The sequence below is a fragment of the Argopecten irradians genome, chromosome 3 (genome assembly GCF_041381155.1).
Source record: "Argopecten irradians isolate NY chromosome 3, Ai_NY, whole genome shotgun sequence".
In the NCBI taxonomy this organism is placed as follows: Eukaryota; Metazoa; Mollusca; class Bivalvia; order Pectinida; family Pectinidae; genus Argopecten; species Argopecten irradians.
The window spans coordinates 8,588,973-8,610,238 of NC_091136.1; the positions used below are offsets into that span (position 1 = coordinate 8,588,973).

A 21,266-nucleotide genomic window follows, 5' to 3' on the forward strand; every position below is an offset into this window, starting at 1 on the left:
CACGTTACTATGGTAAAATACGTCATACACAGCAACATGTAATGCAATCAACACTGTACCTAAAGGTTGTTATGATTATATCCATAGGTAAAATCAAGTGTTGTGGTTAATTGGAAATGTCGTTATTTCTTCTCCAATCATGGCGGTCTGATGCAAGGTGGAATTTTACCCCCTTTACTATTTCAATATTAATAAGTATTTCGAAATTAAAACGGTTTTATTGCAACTGGTGCTATTATTCACAAAAAGATATATTCAATAACTAGATGGTACGAAACTGATTAATACCCTCCGAGTTGTCTTCATTTGGTATGAAGCAGCCCTTAGCCTTTTTGCCAGCAAGAAGGAATCTTTCTTTTCCTACAAATGATTTAGAGTAGCTTCCATAAATGCAATTAAATCCTTTGTCAGTTCTTATAGAATTCATAAGAGATTCCATTGGGCCCGGCTGCTGATCCAGATCTGGCTTTCTTGACAATCTCATGGACCTTCTTCCATGATGGTTCCTTGCCGTCCAATGGTATCACTAGTTCTAACACTACTTCTATCTGTCACGTGTGCCTAGTGGTCTCCCCTGCTGTTAATCTCCGTGTGTTTCTGATAGGTGTTTCTCTATCTCTTCTCCATCCTCCTAGAGGTAACATAACAGAACGGGTAACTAGTCATTTGAGGTACACCAAAAGAGCCGTATACAATGTAGTTTTGACTTCAAAGAAAATTTATGCAAGCCTGTGATTGGTTCAGATTTGTTCCCCTTCAGTTTTACTATGAGATAGTCCAGGGGTGTAGAGACCCTTCCAGTGTTGATTTGGTTAGTTTGCACTGGTTTGATATGAACCTAGCCATTTTTTTCCTCTCTTTTTCCTGACTTTTCGTGTTCTCTCAGCTCTTTGGAGGTTGTTCCTGTTTTCTCTCAGAATAGCTCTTAACACACCTAGACCAATTTCTCCTCCTCGTTTACTGTCTTAAATTGTTTAATCGTTTGAAGCCTGAGTATCCCCTTTTGGCGCCTCTTGAGTGTTGCATGTTTTTCCTTCCTGCTACCACCTTGCTATATACTGTGTCCAACATACATTATAATGAAATTTATAACAAAATTATAATTACAAAAAGAATATGAGTTATTATGCATTTATGTCCCGGCCGGTGGTAGTGTGATAACATATTTTATTTGAACAAAGTCAAAAGGAATTAGGCACAAGTTATACAACTTAGAATTGCCCTCTCCCATACAAATGTATATGATGTTACATAATCAAACATAAACCAGCAGCATTAATGATTGTATATAAAATTATATGTAAAAGAAAGAAAGAAAAAAGAAACAAATATTAATATAACAATTATTATTAGTCACATTTGATTTGTTTAGCCATACCAGCACCCAAATTTTATAACTACATGTAAATTGTTTTAACATTTGACATTCATGACGTTAATTTTTTAAACAATCTAAAGCGTTAATAATAATAATAATAATTTTACAATAAATACACTGTATCTTAAAAATACATTTTGGCATAAATTTTCTTTAGAAAAATATCATGATGCGTCCATTCACACGATTGATAAAATATTACACTACATACACTGTACCAACATACTGACGGACACTAGGCACAGGGGGCCAACTCAATGAAAATGGAAGTTGTCATACATTTTTTTTTTAAATTATTAAAAAAAACGCAGTTTTATAGTAAATATCCCTATTTCATTAATAATTTTTCAAATTTCATATTTTCTGAAAAAAATCACATGACTGTCAAAAATATACTCATCAGTCCATCCACCAAATACAAAAAATGTATGACAACATCCATTTTCATTGAGTTGGCCCCCTGTGATACTAGGAGGATTCGGGTAATAATCTGGCAGAGAGAATGAGATATAATACCATGAGACAATCCTGAATAAAAAGATTACAAAAATATATACAAAATCTATTTTATCAACTTATGATAATACTTGGCGGGTATCAAAGAAATATAATTTTGATTAAATTAAGGATCCAAGTGGAATTAAATCGCACGAGTTCCAGTTAAATAGTCTAATAATGGCGACGAATTATTCAGTTCTCTGTACAATGTACAAGATTAACTGTCATGAAAATGCTGCAATTTAATTTATGCAAAACATTACACAGACGACAATATAACATGCTAACGTTTGTTTATCTACATCCCAAAATTGTAAGCCCTAAAATTACAAAACATAACTGATATTATGCTTTATATATCCATTGGGCCTAGCACCATGCATACATTAAATTAAAATATGTATTATCAGGGACATTATTCGAACGTGTCACTTTTGATTTACAGTCGTTTATATCGAACGCACCTTACAGCTGTGCTGCAGCCTCGAAGGGCAAGGTCATAAATAAATGGCCGTCATGTGAAAATATGTTCCGAAGCTGAATGCTAACAGGAGGATTACTGCGCAACAATACATTTACCTGACCAGAAGAATGGTAAGTGACGACTTTAAGAATGTTTATATAACAATCAAATGACATATGCATGTTCACAAATAAAACGACGCTTGAAATCTGCCAGACGACATTAGGCCTACTGTACATGTACTATCTGCCTATGGGGGACTGAAACATCAGTATCTTGAGTATGATATCTTTTCCGCTACAACAGTAGCTAGATCACAGGAGTTTGCCGTTCTGTCAATAATATATAGGATAAATATATAAAAGATACCCCTATATAGATGTACCATATAGGGGTATATAAATATATATATATATTTATAATATTATTGACAGAACGTCAAACTCCTGTGGTATTGTGACATCTTCACTAACAAAATCGGAGTAGAATCTGAGTTGACTTTTGCCACTATAGTGTGACTTTAAGCACAGGAGTTTGACGTTCTGTCATATTATATAGTAAAAATATATTAAAAAATACTCCTATATACTATATAAAAACATTTGTTTTTATCGGTTTATGTAGTAACTTACATCTACACTGTTATACTGGCAGGCGACCAGTTCTCGCCGAGTACCAATTCTCGCCATTGCATCTGAATCTGTAAGATTTCCACGCAATTTTTTGGTCAGTGATCATACAATACATATTCGATTGCAAGAATTGGTACTCGGCGAGAACTGGTCGCTTGCCAGTAGGTTTTTTTTTTTATATTTATTTAATTATTTATATCATATATTATTGACAGGACGTCAAACTTCTGTAAAGGTAGGTTTCGCCCAATGAAATATAAAGTTTACGAAATTGACATTTATCCTGTGCATATATAGATATAATCTTCGGATCATTTTGATGAATACAGCGAACACTATGGGTGGTCAGTTGCCTAGCTTGATCAGGAAGATACTCCTCTAAAAATAGAGTGAAGTCATGCTTTACTTAGAACATGACATATTTTTTTCCAAAACGAGGCCGCATCAACAAACAGAAGTGACAGTCTTGCCACGGCATGTTTACAGGGCATCCATTTACCCGAGACCTCAGGTCATTGATGCAGCAAAATTTATTTTGACGCACGATCTTTGCATGCTGTGCGTCAATCTGACGCTTCACATTTTTACTACCACTGCCCATCAGACTTGTGTATGTGTGTATTTTGTGATGCCCAGCCCCCCATAAAGTGTATATTAGCAAGGGTCAGTGACACTAATTGGTAGAACACCCCAAGCCAATTAAAAGATTCACTCAACTGTGACATAGTCCGACCGTATAATTTGCTAATTAGAGCACATAGCTAAATAAATCACACCTGTACTGAGTACCTACCCGCCTCCAATCCGCTAAAACTGCACATTCTTATCAGCAATCACATTTTAATCAAAGCTATATTAGATTCCAATTGCAATAAATTAATGTTATATAACTTGTAAGCAGGTATACAACAGAGATGAGATCGTAGATAGGCCTAGTTTGATGCATGCTGCAGTAGCCATTTTGTTGTTATCCTGAATAACCCTACATGTACATTATATCCACAAACCATCAGTGTTGGAGTGTGAGAAGCGTAAATCGTTCCTGTTGCAGTATCTTATTTGTTTTTGGCGGCAAATATGAAAAATGGTTTGACGTGGAAACGCAACACAAAATAAATAAAAAAAAATGTCTTTATTTTTAATAGATCGTTTTAGAAATACAGCTAAATTAATAACATTTTGATTTCAAAAAAATCATCTTTTTTTTATATAAAATGATGTCATCGATTAAATAATATATTTATGATCAGAAGCTCAAAAATGTCCTTTAAATTTTCCAGAATTTAGATAATCAAGTATAATTAAAATATTTACATGAATACTGAAGTTAATCAATATTTTATATAATAATTATTATCATTTTTTTTTTTTTTTTTTTTTTTTACTAATTCTATAGAAACATAATAAGTCATATTAACTTTTTTAACCATTATCAATGTTATTGGTTATAAAATTTAAAGTGAATAGTCGGGCAAAGAAAACCGGTCTAAATGCGTTCATTGGCCTTCCAAAAGTTCTCACATATTAATATGACGGTCAAGTTCTGCTTAGTTTCCAAGTTCTGACCATTAAAGTAAAGAAAAGTTGAAAGCATTGAAAGCGAGGCTGCGTGGAAATGTAACCACGGACATAGTGAGCCGGGAGGACGTTTTAGAATTTCTATACTTTAAATTAATTTCTTCGTACGCAGACAGATTTTGACGAGAGATTTTATTTTTCCATTTCATAAGAAATTATACTGGATACATTCACACCATTTTACCGACTTTAGCCATCCTTGCCCGACTGTTCACTTTAATATTTAAATCTACGGTAACTGAATTTTAACGTGATTAATAATTGACCCTTAAGTTTAATATTTTGACCCTCAGGAATTTGATTTGACACTCAGGATTTTACAGCCAAGCTAGGGTCACTGACTCTTGAGATTTTGATCCTACTGGATGCCCTGGTTAAGTTTAAAAAAAAAAAAAAATCGAGGTATGATGGATTGTTTATACCCTACATGTCATATAATCTATAACACTTCAAGTTACTGACATATAGCTAACTATAGCTTCCGTTAGTACATCAAACATATATGTAGTTAGTCTGCAGCTGTAAGTGCGCTGGCATTATGTGTTGAAATTTAACTCACCATGTGCAACACGACCCAACAGAATCCGGGCGAGTTCTGCTTGAGATGTGCAGGGTTCACACCAGCTTTTGAAATTCTGGCGCCAAAATTTTCGCCAAAGTGAAATTTCTTTCGCCAAATAAGATTTTTTGGAGACAAATAAAAAAAATGAAAATCTGATTGTTAAAATGAAGAATTATCTCCCTTTCTAATAAATATTAGTTTAGGTAAGTATGGAAATGTATTGATTAAACAAACACGAATGAAAGATTCATTTTTCAGGATGTATCATTAAGTAGAAATATTTTCTAAGCATTTTTTTTCTTTAAAAATATCAACATTAATTTATTGAATTTCATAAACACATTACAGACCAAAATAATTGTATCTCTAAGAAATCAAAATAAGTTAAACATGTGAGTTACAATTATAACATTCAAAGCAAAATTTTATTATTTAATTTATATGAAATCATTCTGATATTTTTTGGCGGTAAAAAAAAGCATGTGCACTTTTTTTCTTTTTTTTTAAAATCCTTATATCTTAATAGTTTCTTAAAATCGTACTTTGTGGGTGTTTGGAACTCGAAGAAGAAAACTATGTGTTAATTTTCATTTTCTTGGTGCGTGCACGTGTATAATGTTGAAAAATATGTACGAAAATCAGGAATTTATTGACTTCTGGCCGGTTCAGTTATTAGTGTTGACTTTTACCCAAAGCAAACCAAAATGGCAGCTGAGCCAATATGTGCTCAGTCGGTCTTTTCTGTTTTGCATTCAAAGGCACAGTACTTGTGAGTAAACTGGTTTTGATTGACATATGTGACAATGATTTTCACATCTTCTTTTGTTCTTTGTGAGGATTTTATTGTCAAATGATCTTACCAAGTTGTAACAATTTCAAGCTTCCAGGTGAACGAGTAGATCAACGATCACCAATAGAGTAGGCCTAATGATGTTGTGTAAATTAACACACCGACATGGGTCACTGGTATTTGACAACTTACATGCTAGCCTACCAATAGCCAACCTTGCTGCGTCAAGCTAAATATGAAAAAATTTGCTGAAAAATCTCCATTTTTGAGGTTGAAATCAGATTTTTTCATTTCCTGCGTAGAAATCACTACATATATTGGATTTTTTGGTCCTGATATGCATTTTTTGTTCTATTGTGGTCATTTTGATACCTCATTTGTCTACTTCGGTTGAAAAATGTCAATGTTATGACTATTTTTCAATTTTTAGTCAAATTCGAGATGACGGCCATCTTGATGACGTCATAACCGGAAGTTCATCCCAACTTATGCAATGTTAACATTTTGATTTGTGATCAGTGGGTCATAAGGGTTCAGAAAAATATTGGTTCGGAGGTTTGGGGGGGTGCATGTGGGACCCTCCTAGCCCATGGCCTACAAGTCATGACACTATTTAATAAACATGCAACCTGGACTGTGATTTACCGGGATAAGATCAATTTTTACCTGTACAACTTATGATATTATTGATGAACACATGGCTTCAATTTTTGAATGGGCGTTTTTTCTATCGCCAAAAAATTGCCAGAGTCATAATTTTATCGCCAATGAAATATTTTTTTCGTAAAAAGTGACATTGGTGACCGCTGGCGTTAACCCTGCATGTATTACTGTCACTTGTTCACTTGACCTAATTCATCTACATATATATATGTAGTTTAAAAGCTTCTGTTTGTAAATGCTTTCAATTACCAATCATGGCTATCCAGTTGATTGGATTCTTTGCCTGCAGCAGATATCTTAAATTTTCAGATCGGGTTGTCATGTCGAAAATGATAAATAATGACACAAGTATTGTCAAGGTGACAGCTGAGGTTTACATCTGCAATATATATATAAGGGAATCTGGTGACAATTATGTTTAAACGTTGCATTACCTGGATTTTGTATATAGCATTTAGAATTAAAGAGGTGGCCATTTGCATTGATTGAAATGCCTCTTTTTACTTCATATGTGTTTTATGCAGTATTTCAAATTAGTATTTTACATATAAAATTCATAATTTTTAAGGTACATGAAAAAAACTTGTTTACTAACTGGTTAAACTACAAGTTAGTTTATCATTTAGTCAAATCCACTCAAACAAATGATAGCAGTACCAAAATACATTTCATTGTGCATAAATTGCATAACAATTTGATTGATCAACACAAGTTTGTTTTTTTTCTTCTTAACAACTTTACAAATATATCAGCGCATGCAGGTTATTAAGCCATATACAATTCAGCATTTAAATTTCGTTCAACTGCATCAGGAAGTGTGTTTTAAAGCTGTTTCCAAATGACATGGACCTTTAGTAGAAGTGCCATTCTCAATATTAACATGTTTCACAAATTGATTACGTTGGTCAATCATATTACTTTAGGTATTCAATTAAAGCTTTAGAGTCACTACCCGTGGTATTTTTGTTTTCTTCCAATTGTTGTGTAAACGTCAAAAAAGCAACGGAAAGTTTCATTGCACGGCTCCAATGTACAGATATGAAAAGAATGTTTAGATAAAGTCTATTGGTTTGCCTTGAGATTCTGTCGTATATATATGCAGTTATAGATTTTTTAGGTGAGTTTCAAGGTTTCTGACAGAGAATAATATACCAGGTACTAAGAAGGCCACTTTAGCTCAGATGGCAGCTGACTGTCATTAAAAAACTTCACTTTCTCTTTAAGAATTAAGCTCCACCGCCAACAGAGCATAAATGATATTCATCATTTGAACAATAATTGGTGTTTTATCCTGTATATATATGTCTAATTAACGCAAAAAATAAAATAAAATAATTTATTTCCCCTTTGGTGCATGCGCAATCAGTATTTCATTCCATATAGGATGTAGTGACACAGATTTTTTTTGGGATGCAATTTAATTATTTTTCATATTTTTAACTTAAAGGCCCACTACCTTTCCGGAGGAAAATTAAAGGTTTCTTAAAAACATTAATAACAAAAGAAAATATATATCAATGGCTTAAGATGAGGTTACAACACCAAACATATGCAAGATTTCCTGTCTAATGTACGATAACAGTGGAGATTCAGTTCGCTGTTTTGCCGTCTGGCGCAGTGATAGTCAACTACCGCACGGCATTTAGGACGACGGCGGGAAACATAAAACGACCCGCGCATTTTATTTATTCTAATCAAACAGTTCTGAAGGTGATGATAAGAGTGCTTGTAAACGTATAGTTAATAACTTCTGCGACTCTACAAAATTCTTTATCTCATTTTGCATTCCTATTTTAAAATTAAAAGCCGTTTCGGAAAGGTAGTGGCTCTTTAAAGTAAAATTAGAAGCTCAGACTTTTCATTTGTGGTAATGGTGTAAAGTAAGTAACTTTTGTAACTGAAGAAAAATACTAAATCGTCTGCTTCTGTTTTTGATAGTGAAAAAATACCATTTGTCAGCGGTGGAGCATCTTTAAGACCTAGGCCTAACCAAACTGCCTCGGTGCCTGCATGCATCCATATAATTTAATTGATAAGGCATTTTTAAGCTTATAGTTGGCTAAAGGTGTTACACGGCTGACAAATACATTGTAGTAATTTTAATATCAATTAAAAACAGGAACACACTAATTAGTATTTTTCTTCAGAAGGAAAAGTTATTTATTTTAGGCGTAATTGGAAAATTTGAACTTCTTATTTTACTTCAGAATTAAAAAGTATTAAAAATAATAAATTACATTTAGAAAAAAATCTATAACACAATTTCAATGCTCTAATTGGAATGATCGAGGTACTCATTGTGTAGACAGCAAAGTCAAAACTAATTATTTTTAATGTGTTTTTGTGTTAATTATTCATACATATACACAATAAGAATTAGACATCAGTTATTGTGCAAATGATAATTATTGTTTATGCTCTGTCGGAGGTGGATCATCAATTTTTAACTAAACTGTCACAGTTAATTTACCGACACCTATAAAAATTATAAATGATGATAAAATAGATCCAAATAGGATGTTTTTTCTTTAATATTTAATAAAAACAAATTAATATTAATGAGATCCCTCAGTATTAGTAGAATATATATACTATTTTTTAAGAAAAATTGGTATATGTCTTTTTTATTTTCTGTGCTTAAAAGGATGCGGTGACAAAGTAAATGCAAACACAGGAATGAATTAATTCACTGAAGAGTACATAATATCACATTATTCCCTCCGTGATATGTAGAGTAGGATTACCGATCCTCAACATATATGACAGTTTTCATTGTCAGCATTGTGAAGTTAAGTCAGCTTTATTTTTACTGTGTACTGTATGCTCAGATTACTTTATATGGAAAAGATGTCACCTCGGCTGTGTGAAATCAAAGGAGCTGCAAGACCTGACATCTGAGCTAGCTCAAACTGAATCGCTAAACCCACATGATATAAAACTAACGTGCTACACCATATAACTTGATGTCATCAATACATGTAACAGTATGTTGTCAATACTGTGAATCCATTTTGACTCATTTATTGATGCAAAGCTAGATGAAACTATCACAGGAAAAATGCTTCATTCAACTAAATTAATGGTTCTTTCCCTTCCTTTGAGTATGGGAGAAAGATAACCATTGATTGCATAATGTCAACCAAGCAGATCAATATAAGATTGTAAGACTTTCATATGTGGAGATATGAAGGATAGGGATATTCTACTGGAGGGTCAACCACAAAATGTTATAAAACCCGGGGCTTGCCGGGGGTATAACAACATTCTGTCATCCCAAGGGTAGAATATTCCTATCCTTCATATCCATGTATGAAAGAGTATTTTTCTCTCATATCTCTACATTTTATTGCATTTTACCACTATGATTTTCCGCCATTTTGAAATAAATTTGATTAATAACGTGCAAGTCAATTTTTTCATATATATGAAAGTTGCGTGATATTTTCAATGCAAATCCTGTTGTTAGTAACTTTTAAAGTAAATCTAGCCTAGTTTCTGAAAAAACGTTAAAAATTCTACCTAGAAAATAATGATTTTGTTGACGCTGTGACGTCACTAGGCTTTATTGCATGGGTAACCATGCAATACAGTCTCAGACAACATGAGTGTATTGCCCTAGACCAGTCAGTATTACACATGTAGGTATGAGAGACCAGCCAGTATTATATCTGTAGGTATAAGAGACCAGCCTGTATTACAAGTGTAGGTATGAGAGACCAGTCAGTATTACACCTGAAGGTATGAGAGACCAGTCAGTATTACACCTGTAGGTATGAGAGACCAGCCAGTATTACAAGTGGAGGTATGAGAGACCAGTCAGTATTACACCTGTAGGTATGAGAGACCAGTCAGTATTACACCTGTAGGTATGAGAGACCAGCCAATATTACACATGTACATGTAGGTATGAGAGAAATATATATTCGCCCTCAAAGATGACATATACAGGTCAGCTGAAGCCTGGTATTGATCAGCTAAAATCTTCCAAGTGTGAAGTTGACATTTCTCCTATATTTTCCTTTACATGATTAAGACGGGTTTGTTTTTTATTACATGTACCACTGTGCATGCTGAGGTGCCCTTCACTTAATTGCTACATGAATAGAAAAAGAGTTTTGAGTCATGGATACCTGCATTGATAAAGCTTAAGTCTTCTTATAGATTTCTTTGTTACTTGTTCTACTGTTCAACAAGATCAAATTTAGTAGCCAAAGAATTTAAAAATGTGCTCTTATAGTGTGAATTAAATCGAAGATCTTGTGTAATCATCATCGTAATTCTACGTGTTAACAGAGACTAAATCATCTTCTCCCGTCATTAGCCATCTGTGAAAGTGTATTGCTGTAGGTTGTGGAATATTGTATGAGAATCAAAGCATTCAGGTGGTGTGTACAACAGCATAGTCGTGACACAGTTTATACCAGCAGCGGCTCAGGTATGTTTATATATCTACAAAATTCTGTAGCAGAATAGCTAGGTCCACTCTTTTTATCATAGGAAACAGTCAACTGTATGAGAATCCGAATACTTTCATTCTGTAGTCTATGTATTACAGTACATTGTGTTCTAGTTTGGGATGGCCTTAGAGCGTTACTCTGATGAAAACACCTGTACATACATGATGCGTTTTATCTCGGTAATATTTGAGGGATTCAGTGAATGGCCATACCTACAATGGTCAGTTATCGATGTTGGACCTTAAATTTCAGGAGAACAGTTAATCATGGGTGACAGTTGTCATTTGATCATTTTTGACAGTTGTCATTTGAAATTCAAAAGTAAAAAAGTTTTCATGCCACGGGATGCATTGTAAACCATCCTACATCTGATGTGCATGTAACTTGCATGTAACTTGCAAGTGCAAGTATAAATTGCTGAATTACTGTCATGTGAGTTACATTCATATACCAGTAAACTAGGTTATTCAAGCATACAAGGTCATGGTATATAGAATACCTGTATGATATGTACTCAACTTGTGATCTACATAACGACAGGTAAAAACATATTCTATATGTCTTTTTAAATGCCATGGTGCATGTGCACCTGGCAATGGAGGGCTATAATTTAAAAGTCATCTTATCATGTCATGATATATCATTCAGTCTTAAACATCATTTTCAATTATAAAGATTAAAATGACCCAGATATTATTCAGAGTCAATATTTTTGGACAGAAATCAAATAAAGGTCGAGAAGTGTTTTGCAATTATGGACTTCTTTCATGTTGTCATGCTGACATAATTTTAGTTTAAATTTATTTCCTTTGTCAAGAGAATGTTTGCATGGACAAGCATTTTCAGTTGTAGTAATATCAGATGTTGTCATTTCCTTTAATTTGTTGTCTTTTAATTGCTTAAATATTGATTTTCTTGAACTGAAACATTGTATCTACCAACAGATGCATTAATGCCACAATACTCTTGCTATATATTTCTAAGTACTGAAAAAATATTACCAACATAAGTTTGGTTTTAACCCAGATTTACTGTTAAAAGGATTTTGGAGTAATCACTTAGTTCAATAAACAGTTCTCTTAATGATGTTACTATATATATCTACCTACTTAAACATTTAAGTAGAACTGTAGGTCTGCAATAGTGATCGAGGCTTATAAACATAAAAAGGGAAATGGGACGCTTATATAGGGACATGGGCGCTTATTGGTTCGAATACGGTATATATGTGATACAAATGGACAATGAATCTGTAATTTACTGAGTAATAATTTGTGTTCCCAAATTAAAGAAATCAGGTTATATTCAGGTAGGTCACATTAAAAATTCATTAATTTGGTTAATATTCATCGCTGTTGTCTGCGTTATGTTCACAACATCCAAAAACAAAATTATTACAGAGGGCAATGTGGGTTTATAACTGCCGAACAATTTTGATTTCGAACTTTGCATCCAAATATGATTTTGGATGTTAGGTGGTGCATGTATACAAAGTTGCATTACAGTACGCTTATAGTGATGTTGGTTATAATTTACTGTTATTTTCGCAAACCCAATAATGATTTAGTTGATTACAACAAAAGGAAAGAGAATGGCATTCATTATTTCATGGTGACTCATGTTGGTTAGGAATCTAGTTTTGTAGGTATAATGCTTGGGCATTTTGATTTTATAGACTTTTTTTGGTTTTAAGTAGGAATTATTCATGTAATTATGCATTATTTTTGTTTCGTAACTGATGTCTTAATTTTAATTCATGTTCATTGTTAAAAAATCTGTCATGGATGAATTTGTATGTTTATATGTTATACAGTTTTTGTCTCAATTGCATGCCAAAATCAGCTGACTGCATAACATTATAACCTTCATTTATATACAATTTACTAACTTGCATAACATCAAATGGTTATGAAATCATTATCCTTGAAAATTCACACATTAAGATTGACACAAAGTGATCCCACGTGTAATAGACTGAAGACACTGAACTGAAATTGCTAAAACATGATGAGTTTATGCCATATACATTTGTCTACTTTAAATTTCATAACTTCAAAATTGTACAAGTGATCAGGCGAGTTGAGGGGTGGGGCCGAAAGGGGTATTTTGGCTATTTTCTCTGAAACTTCTAAAGGAATAGCACTCATCATATTGCATTAGTATATAGCATCCTTATGAAGTGAGATTTCAAATTATACAAATGTTGGACTGACCCCATGGGTCTTAGGGGTATGCAGCGCCAACAGGAGTCAATCTGGCCATTTCCAAATAAGTAATTGAAATTAACAATTACATGACATCATGCAACTTAATTAATATATACATCTACCTATATTTGGAGTGGAGATTCAAAACTGGACTGCATGGCTGGTGGCTGGCCCTGGAGGCTTGATCGAGGGGCATAGATTCTTATAAATTACTAAATTATAATTTTTTTGTGAAAATAATTAAAGAATGCTTGATATTTTCGTATTTGGTTATATCGCTATGAGCTTTAGATTGCATGAAATTCAAAATTGTACAGATTGGTGGTTCAACCCCCTGAGGGGCCTGAGGGGCCTGAGGGGCCTGAGGGGTGGTGTCAAAACAGATCAGTTTACTTGGAGTAATATTTAATAATGGATTTGTCTGTGAAAATAAACAATGGACATCACTTTTATATTTGACTGATATAGCATCCCAGCCGTTCTGTTGGGGATTCAAGTTGAAAGTCTCGGGCTTTGTGATGTCTGTTAAATTTACCTGATGAACGATAATGTAATGCCCTTTGATCTGCATGGGCCTCTTGTCTTTTGTATTCTATTGTTCAGTTTATTTTGAAATGTTTGTGTAGGTTTTTATGTCTGCTCTAGATCTAGACTGTATATACATCGTATATATATATATACAATATATACAGATGAATGTAATGTCAGCAGTTGACTTGAGGTGTGCTACCTCACGCTGACAGATGAATTTGTGAATGTGTAGACTCGTAGATATTTCATGTCTTGCTTGTTACATCTTGCACTTATAGAATCGAACCTATATGGCGCTACTACTGCTACAGATACGACTTGGGCAATATAACATCATACACCCACATATAACTCTTACACCTCGATCCCAACATTACATATCACACTTAAACCACTCAGCCTTTTTCTTCTGTTTGCTGATGTATTTTTGGGAAAAAACTACCTTTGAAATTCAAATTTTATAATTGGCTTTAAATTTTAATTATATAAATTACCAGGGGGTATATATATATATATATGGCAACCTGGGCAAATTGATTTTATCGATAAAAGAAAGTTATGCCTGCGGGATCTTAGAAATTAATGACAATTTGATGTTATACACACCTGAAGATTTATATATATAGCCAAATATTGGACAGAACATATTGAAGAGGATTATAAAAGAGATATAGCCTAATGTTGGCACGGTGTTTGTATACGTACATTGTAAATGTTTACCAAATAATTTGTAAGAATTATATTCTAACTGATAAATGTATATTAGTTGTACCATAAGTCATTTCTTGCACATTTATACTTGCTCCAGTTATATTGATTCAGGACTGGTAAGGACATCATATTGCTACATGTTTAGTAATTACAGGTAAAATTTTCAAGTCGATGTGCTGTGATTACAGTCTTTCGCTATTGATAGCATTATGCCTTCATTTTTCGCTTGAAAATTTCAAATATGTTTGACTAAATCATTGTCCTCCATTCCAACATACAGTTTTTAAGAAATTCAAAAGATATGTTGTATTAAAACCCACACAGTTTTTAAGAAATTCAATTAAAATTTTGTCCTAAAACCCACTTTATCAGATAGACAGCAGGTGAAGGGCAGGTTCAGTGTGTCTTACAGGATCTTACATAAGTGTATAACTATGTGACAATAATTTTGATACCTTAATGCAGGTATTTGACCTGTTAGGCTCTTGGCATATTAAATTATTTTACAAGTTAAATAAACTCTATATTTTAATAACCTCAAGTATTAGATTCTATTTATTGATGTTATGTTTTGTCTTCTGAAAGAATCATGCGATGTAATATTTTGATTATGATATCATTATCGATCTGTGTGTTCTTCAGTTTTTATGCCGTACCTTGGCATCCGGCATCGGGCGTCCGTCGTCTTTTGTCCCTCATCCGTCCGTCCGTCAACAATCAATTTCTTTTCCATAACGGCTTGTCGGAATTCAACAAAATTTGACTGGTAGCATCCTTATAGGTTACCGACTGAAAATTGTACAAATGATAGGGCTGACCCCCCAGGAGCCTGAGGGGCAGGCCAAAAGGGGTCTATTTCTATATAAATGACTTCTCTGCAACTGATGAGCATGGGAGAGCACTCATAATGCAATGGTAGCATCCTTATAGGGTGAGGATTCAAAATTGTACAAATGATGGGACTAGACCCCTCAGGGGCCTGAGGGGCGAGGTCAAAAGGGGTCAATTTGACTATTTCCATCTAAACAACTTCTTTTCTGCAACTATATAAGCTTGGGATAGCACTCAAAATGCAATGGTAGCATCTTTATAGGGTGGAGATTCAAAATTGTAAAAATGCCTAAGGCGCGGGGCCAAAAAGGTTAATTCGGCTACTATTTTCATATGAATTACTTCCTCTCCAAATCTATGTATTGGATAGCCTTGGATAGCCATTTTCATATGGTATCTTTAGCATCATTATATCGTTGGGATTCAAAATTAAACAAATCGTGGGGTCAATTTGCCTTTGGGATTTTAGAATCACTAATTACTAAATCACAGAACTACTCAAAGAAAAAAAAAACACAGGTGAGCGATACAGGCCCTCTTGGCCTCTTGTTTAGCTCACCTGGCCCGAAGGCTTTTCTGGCATATCACAGTAAAACTGGGTTCTTCAGATATATTGTACAAATTTTAATGTTCTCTTAGACTGAATTGTCCCTTTAAATTGCTACTTATCATAGAGTTCTGCATGGATTCTTACCAAATTTGGCCAGAAACATCCTTGGGGAAGGGAAACAGAGGTTGTATAATTTTTTGCTCTGACCTCTTGGGGGAAGGAGGGGCGGGTCCAACAGGGGAAATAGAGGTAAATCCTTTAAATCGCTACTATAGTCATAGAGTTCTGCATGAATTCTAACCAAATTTAGCCAGAAACATCCTTGGGGAAAGGGCAACAGAGTTTGTATAAATTTTGGCTATATTACCCCCTGGGGACAGGAGGGGCACGGCCCAATAGGGGAAATGAAGATAAATATTAAAATTCCCTTAGAAAAGAAACAATGAACCTGTATTCAAAACATAACTTGGCATTACAAACCAGGTGAGCAATACAGGCCCTCTCAGGGCCTCTTGTTTATTGTAAAAATAGATAATTATATTGATGGGTCTCCAGGTTCCCTTTAACCGATCAAATTCAAACTGATGATCCATTTCATAGTTCAAATATCAAGGTCAATTAAACTAAAAGAAAAAAAATCCTTTGTGATCTATTAAGCTCCAGATTATGCTCAGACTTCATACATATGCATGTTTGCCTGTTATTTGCCAATAAAGGTTAAAGGTTAAGGTTACAGATAATTAAAATGAAATTTTCTCTCTGTGGCATTGTTCAAGGATCGGACAAAAATTAACACAATGACACTTGCATGGCCTGCAGGTAGGGTGTTAGAATTGAACCTGTGACTCTATTGCATGATCATAAAAGATGTCTTGGAATCTTTTCTGTTCTTCCTAATTGACTTTCTTCTTCGATCTTATGTTTGCAGAATATCAGTAACAATTTTTACATGAAAAATATCATCAATATGTATCCTGTATCATGTTTCAGTATATTGCCAATTCTTATCGTATTGGTTCGGCTGTTCCAATAAACCCAGCCCTAATTTGTAACTGCAAATTAAAAACAGTTGGACAAAACATTGCTATAGGATTACAGTTTCTATAGTGTGGGCACATGGTGGTGACGTTAGGCCAGCGTTTAGTTGCAGATAAAACTCACAGAAATTAATTCCTAACTTTTCCCTTGATATTACCTCGTTTTACCTTCCAGAATCAGTTGAATGCTCGATCCTGTGAGGTAGACTCCGAGTTCTGTTCCCTGGCCGAGACACATCATAGTCTTTAAAAGTGGTAGTTTCAATCTGCTCCTGCTTTTTAAGTGCTCAGCATAAAAAGAGTGGGAAGTGCATGTTTGGTGTCTTTTGTGGCATGCTACAGTGAGATATCACTCTACAAAAGAGTTCCTCTATTACAAGGATATGGCTATACCACAGCCTCCCAAAACATACAGACATTCACACCCAACAACAGACTGTATACAAGGGAGCCTCCCAAAACATACAGACATTCACACAACAACAGACTGTATACAAGGGAGCCTCCCAAAACAGGAGCCTCCCAAAACATACAGACTTCACACACAACAACAGACTGTATACAAGGGAGCCTCCCAAAACATACAGACATTCACACACTACAACAGACTGTATACAAGGGAGCCTCCCAAAACATACAGACATTCACACCCAACAACAGACTGTATACAAGGGAGCCTCCCAAAACATACAGACATTCACACAACAACAGACTGTATACAAGGGAGCCTCCCAAAACATACAGACATTCACACACGACAACAGACTGTATACAAGGGAGCCTCCCAAAACATACAGACATTCACACACAGCAACAGACTGTATACAAGGGAGGCCATCCTTGATTTTATAATGACCTATAGCTGTTAATATATTAATAGTAGTAGGTTAAAGATGAGTAAAAAATAATAAACTGGATGGAATTACAAAATATCAGTCAAAATGAAGATAAATGGTTAATGAATCTATATGAGTATCTTCAATGGTACTTCTATGTATACCATTAAGTGTCTCTGTAATAAAGTTGTACCTATATTGGTGATGGTAAAGGTCCTCTGAAATTATTTATACAATTATTTTCTCAATATGTTATGGGTATATGAAGGCTGCATAATTATATAGACATGTACCATGAATTAAAAAGATTTTTTGTCTATGACTTCATAAACACAAAATATTGAGAATCATTAATGCATACAATTTGATTTGAATAATTCACTGATGTACTATAAGGCATTAATATTTGTGGGTATTACTTTTTTTTTTACAATAAAACAAATTCAGTTGTGGGTACTGATAATTTGACCAATAGTTTAAATTTTGCCAATGGCTGCCACATTAAACCCATAAAAAAGCTTTGTATGACGTCAAAATACCCTACTTACAATTCTTTCCGGCTATACAAAAACAACCTTGAACGTCTAACCAATAAAAAGGTGCATGCTTGATCGAGATATTGATTTTCAAATCTTGATACTTTAAGTCTATTAAATTGAAGGTCACTGTTGCTATATATACAATATTTGTTTCCACTTGGGTGACATGGACTAGGTGACACATCCATCATTTTACGATCCTTGTTTGTATAATGTAATAACTTGCTAAGTCCGAATCAAATCTTGAAACACAAATGTCTTATTGGTGGCTGCATGTTTAGTCATAGGTACAAAACCTATGACTGGAAATGATATCTCTTAAGTATAGCTCTGACCATCTTTATATTTTACTGAGTACTTTCGTTAATTACCAAACCTGCATGGTTTTAAAACAAACATATAACAAATTGCAAACACAGATTTTACTGCAGGGGTGACATCATGAAAATGATTTAACATAAACTGAAAACAAGCTATTTTTGGAGTACCAAAAGGGTTGTGTGTGTATTTGGTACAGGTTGTTTATGTATAATGTATGCATTTTACAATACTCGTGCTTAAGGCTGATTTAAAAACCTGGGAAAGCACCAAGAGTTGGTGTGTACATGTGTAGGCATTCAAGTTGAACCAAAACACACCTGAATGTGATCGGTGGGTTATACCTGACTACCGGGTAATACCTGGTATATGTGTAACAATATAATATTGCATTAGCTTGTAATGGAAAAGTACATGTACAGGGGTAATGGACGAAGACGCTGACAAGGTAGGTTAAGAGATCGTAGGATCGAGTATTCAGTGGTAATGTTTTACCAGGGGTTTAATGGAGGCGACGTCTAACACAGCACTAGCTAGGTCTTAAATGTAAAGTTTTTAAGTATAGAATATGGTGACCTGACATATAGCTACAAACCTTGCCTGTGAGTTTACGTCATCCACAGGTCATTCACACAGAGACAGGTAATTACACTGATAATTAGTGGTACGTGTCTAAAATCTACAAATAAAAATGTACGGTATGTGTCTAAAATCCAGAAATGAAAATGTACATGTCTAAAATGTCAGATATACTAAAAAGACATAATTAAACTCTATAGGTATACATTAGAAATATTTTGTATGATAAAGGTATACAGTGTATATGTACTTGGCGTATTATATCTAACAAGCTTATTAATTAGTGCATATAAAAATGAATTGTAAAAAGCATAATTAAAGAGCTCAGCTCAAAAGTTCCAGACCCAGCAGATCCTATCGAAAGAGTTATCTCCCTTCTCATGATAAAACTAGTGTAATTTGTCTGGATTTCAGCAAGACCAGCTTAATTTGCTGGTGTAACCAGGTTTTCTTATCATACAGGTTATTTCTACTATTAAATCAAGAATGAAAACGCCATATAATTATGCCAGAAAACACAGGAATCTGGATTAGACAAGAACCATTTTTGACAAGTTGTAAATATTGTATTAATTATGATTCAAAGCTAAAAACATTGTGAAATATATACCTGGTATATTTTTTGGCTTTAATTTGGTAAAAAAAATACCTCACTTTGTCCTGTTTTAAAAGTTTTACAATAAAAACAATATTTTGTAACAATGAGATAAAGTCTTGTTCCTATATATTACGTCATAATTCAATGTCAGAGAGATAATGCTGGTGATTCTTTCCATTTTCAATGCAGTACTATGACTCTTAGGTATATATATGGACTTATCAGGGTGTGGATCAATGTCACTGTAGTTGAGGGGCAGGCAATACAATCAATCATATAAAATTATTAATCTCTAAATATGAAGAATGATGATTTGCGAGTATTCATTTGTTTACACATTTCTGATGGCTAGGCCAGTGGTCATCAGAACCTAGAGTTTGATCCAATCAGTTCTAGATCTGGTTAATATTTCAATGTGGATGTTACAATTAAAAATATTCCAATTTGATTATTGTACTGCATGATTGTTGCACGAAAATGTATAACTGCTTGAGTCACTCCAGCTGGTGATATGGTATCAATGAATCAAACATTATAATTCTTGTGGAAGGTCTATAGAATCTTGTTATTAATTTACTGGTAATGAAAATTAAATTTCATTATGAAATGCAAATCTGATTGACTATCTATTTAACATCTTTGCAGTGGTGATGTAATTCAGTTGTGATCATGTGACTGTCTCTCATCTCTAAGGTTATGTAACTATTACCTGATCATGTGACTATCACCTGATCAACTGGGGTATCATAATAATTTTTCTCAAATTGGCAGGAGCATGCGCACATATTTGGCTGATCTTTAACATCACAAGACTCTAGCTTCTAATCTGCATATTGATTATAAGCACAAATCTCATGATGAACTCGGATCTGATGATGTAACTCGTATCTTATGATAACTCCCATCTGATAATGTAACTCAGATCTGAATGTGATGATACAACTCGAATCTTATGATGTACATAACTCAGATCTGTTGCTTTAACTCAGATCTGTTGATATGTAACTCAGATCTGTTGATATGTAACTCAGATCTGTTGTAACTCAGATCTGTTGATATGTAACTCAGATCTGTTGATATGTAACTCAGATCTGTTGATATGTAACTCAGATCTGTTGATATGTAACTCAGATCTGTTGATATGTAAGTCAGATCTGTTAACTCAGATCTGTTGATGTAACTCAGATCTGTTGATATGTAACTCAGATCTGTTGATATGTAACTCAGATCTGTTGATATGAACTCAGACTGTTGATATGTAACTCAGATCTGTTGATATGTAACTCAGATCTGTTGATATGTAACTCAGATCTGTTATATGTAACTCAGATCGTGAAACTCGATCTGTTGATATGTAACTCAGATCTGTTGATATGTAACTCAGATCTGTTGATATGTAACTCAGATCTGTTGAATGTAACTCAGATCTGTTGTATGTAACTCAGATCTGTTGATATGTAACTCAGATCTGTTGATGTAACTCAGATCTGTAACTCAGACTTTATGTA

General features: G+C 34.0%; 1 protein-coding gene across 2 annotated transcripts in view; it reads left to right on the plus strand.

The window, feature by feature from the left end:
- Positions 1-2,365: 2,365 nt before the first annotated feature.
- The window catches only part of LOC138317484 (thyroid hormone receptor beta-like), a 60,799-nt gene continuing 41,898 nt past the window's right edge, over positions 2,366-21,266 (plus strand). The window contains exon 1 of one of the 2 annotated variants that reach the window (XM_069259179.1): positions 2,366-2,470. In XM_069259179.1, the coding sequence (XP_069115280.1) occupies positions 2,468-2,470 (3 nt within the window). In that variant the 5' untranslated portion in view covers positions 2,366-2,467. Of the gene's footprint in view, positions 2,471-18,902; positions 19,030-21,266 lie in introns of those variants that run through there. The other variant, XM_069259178.1, reaches the window with a different exon arrangement.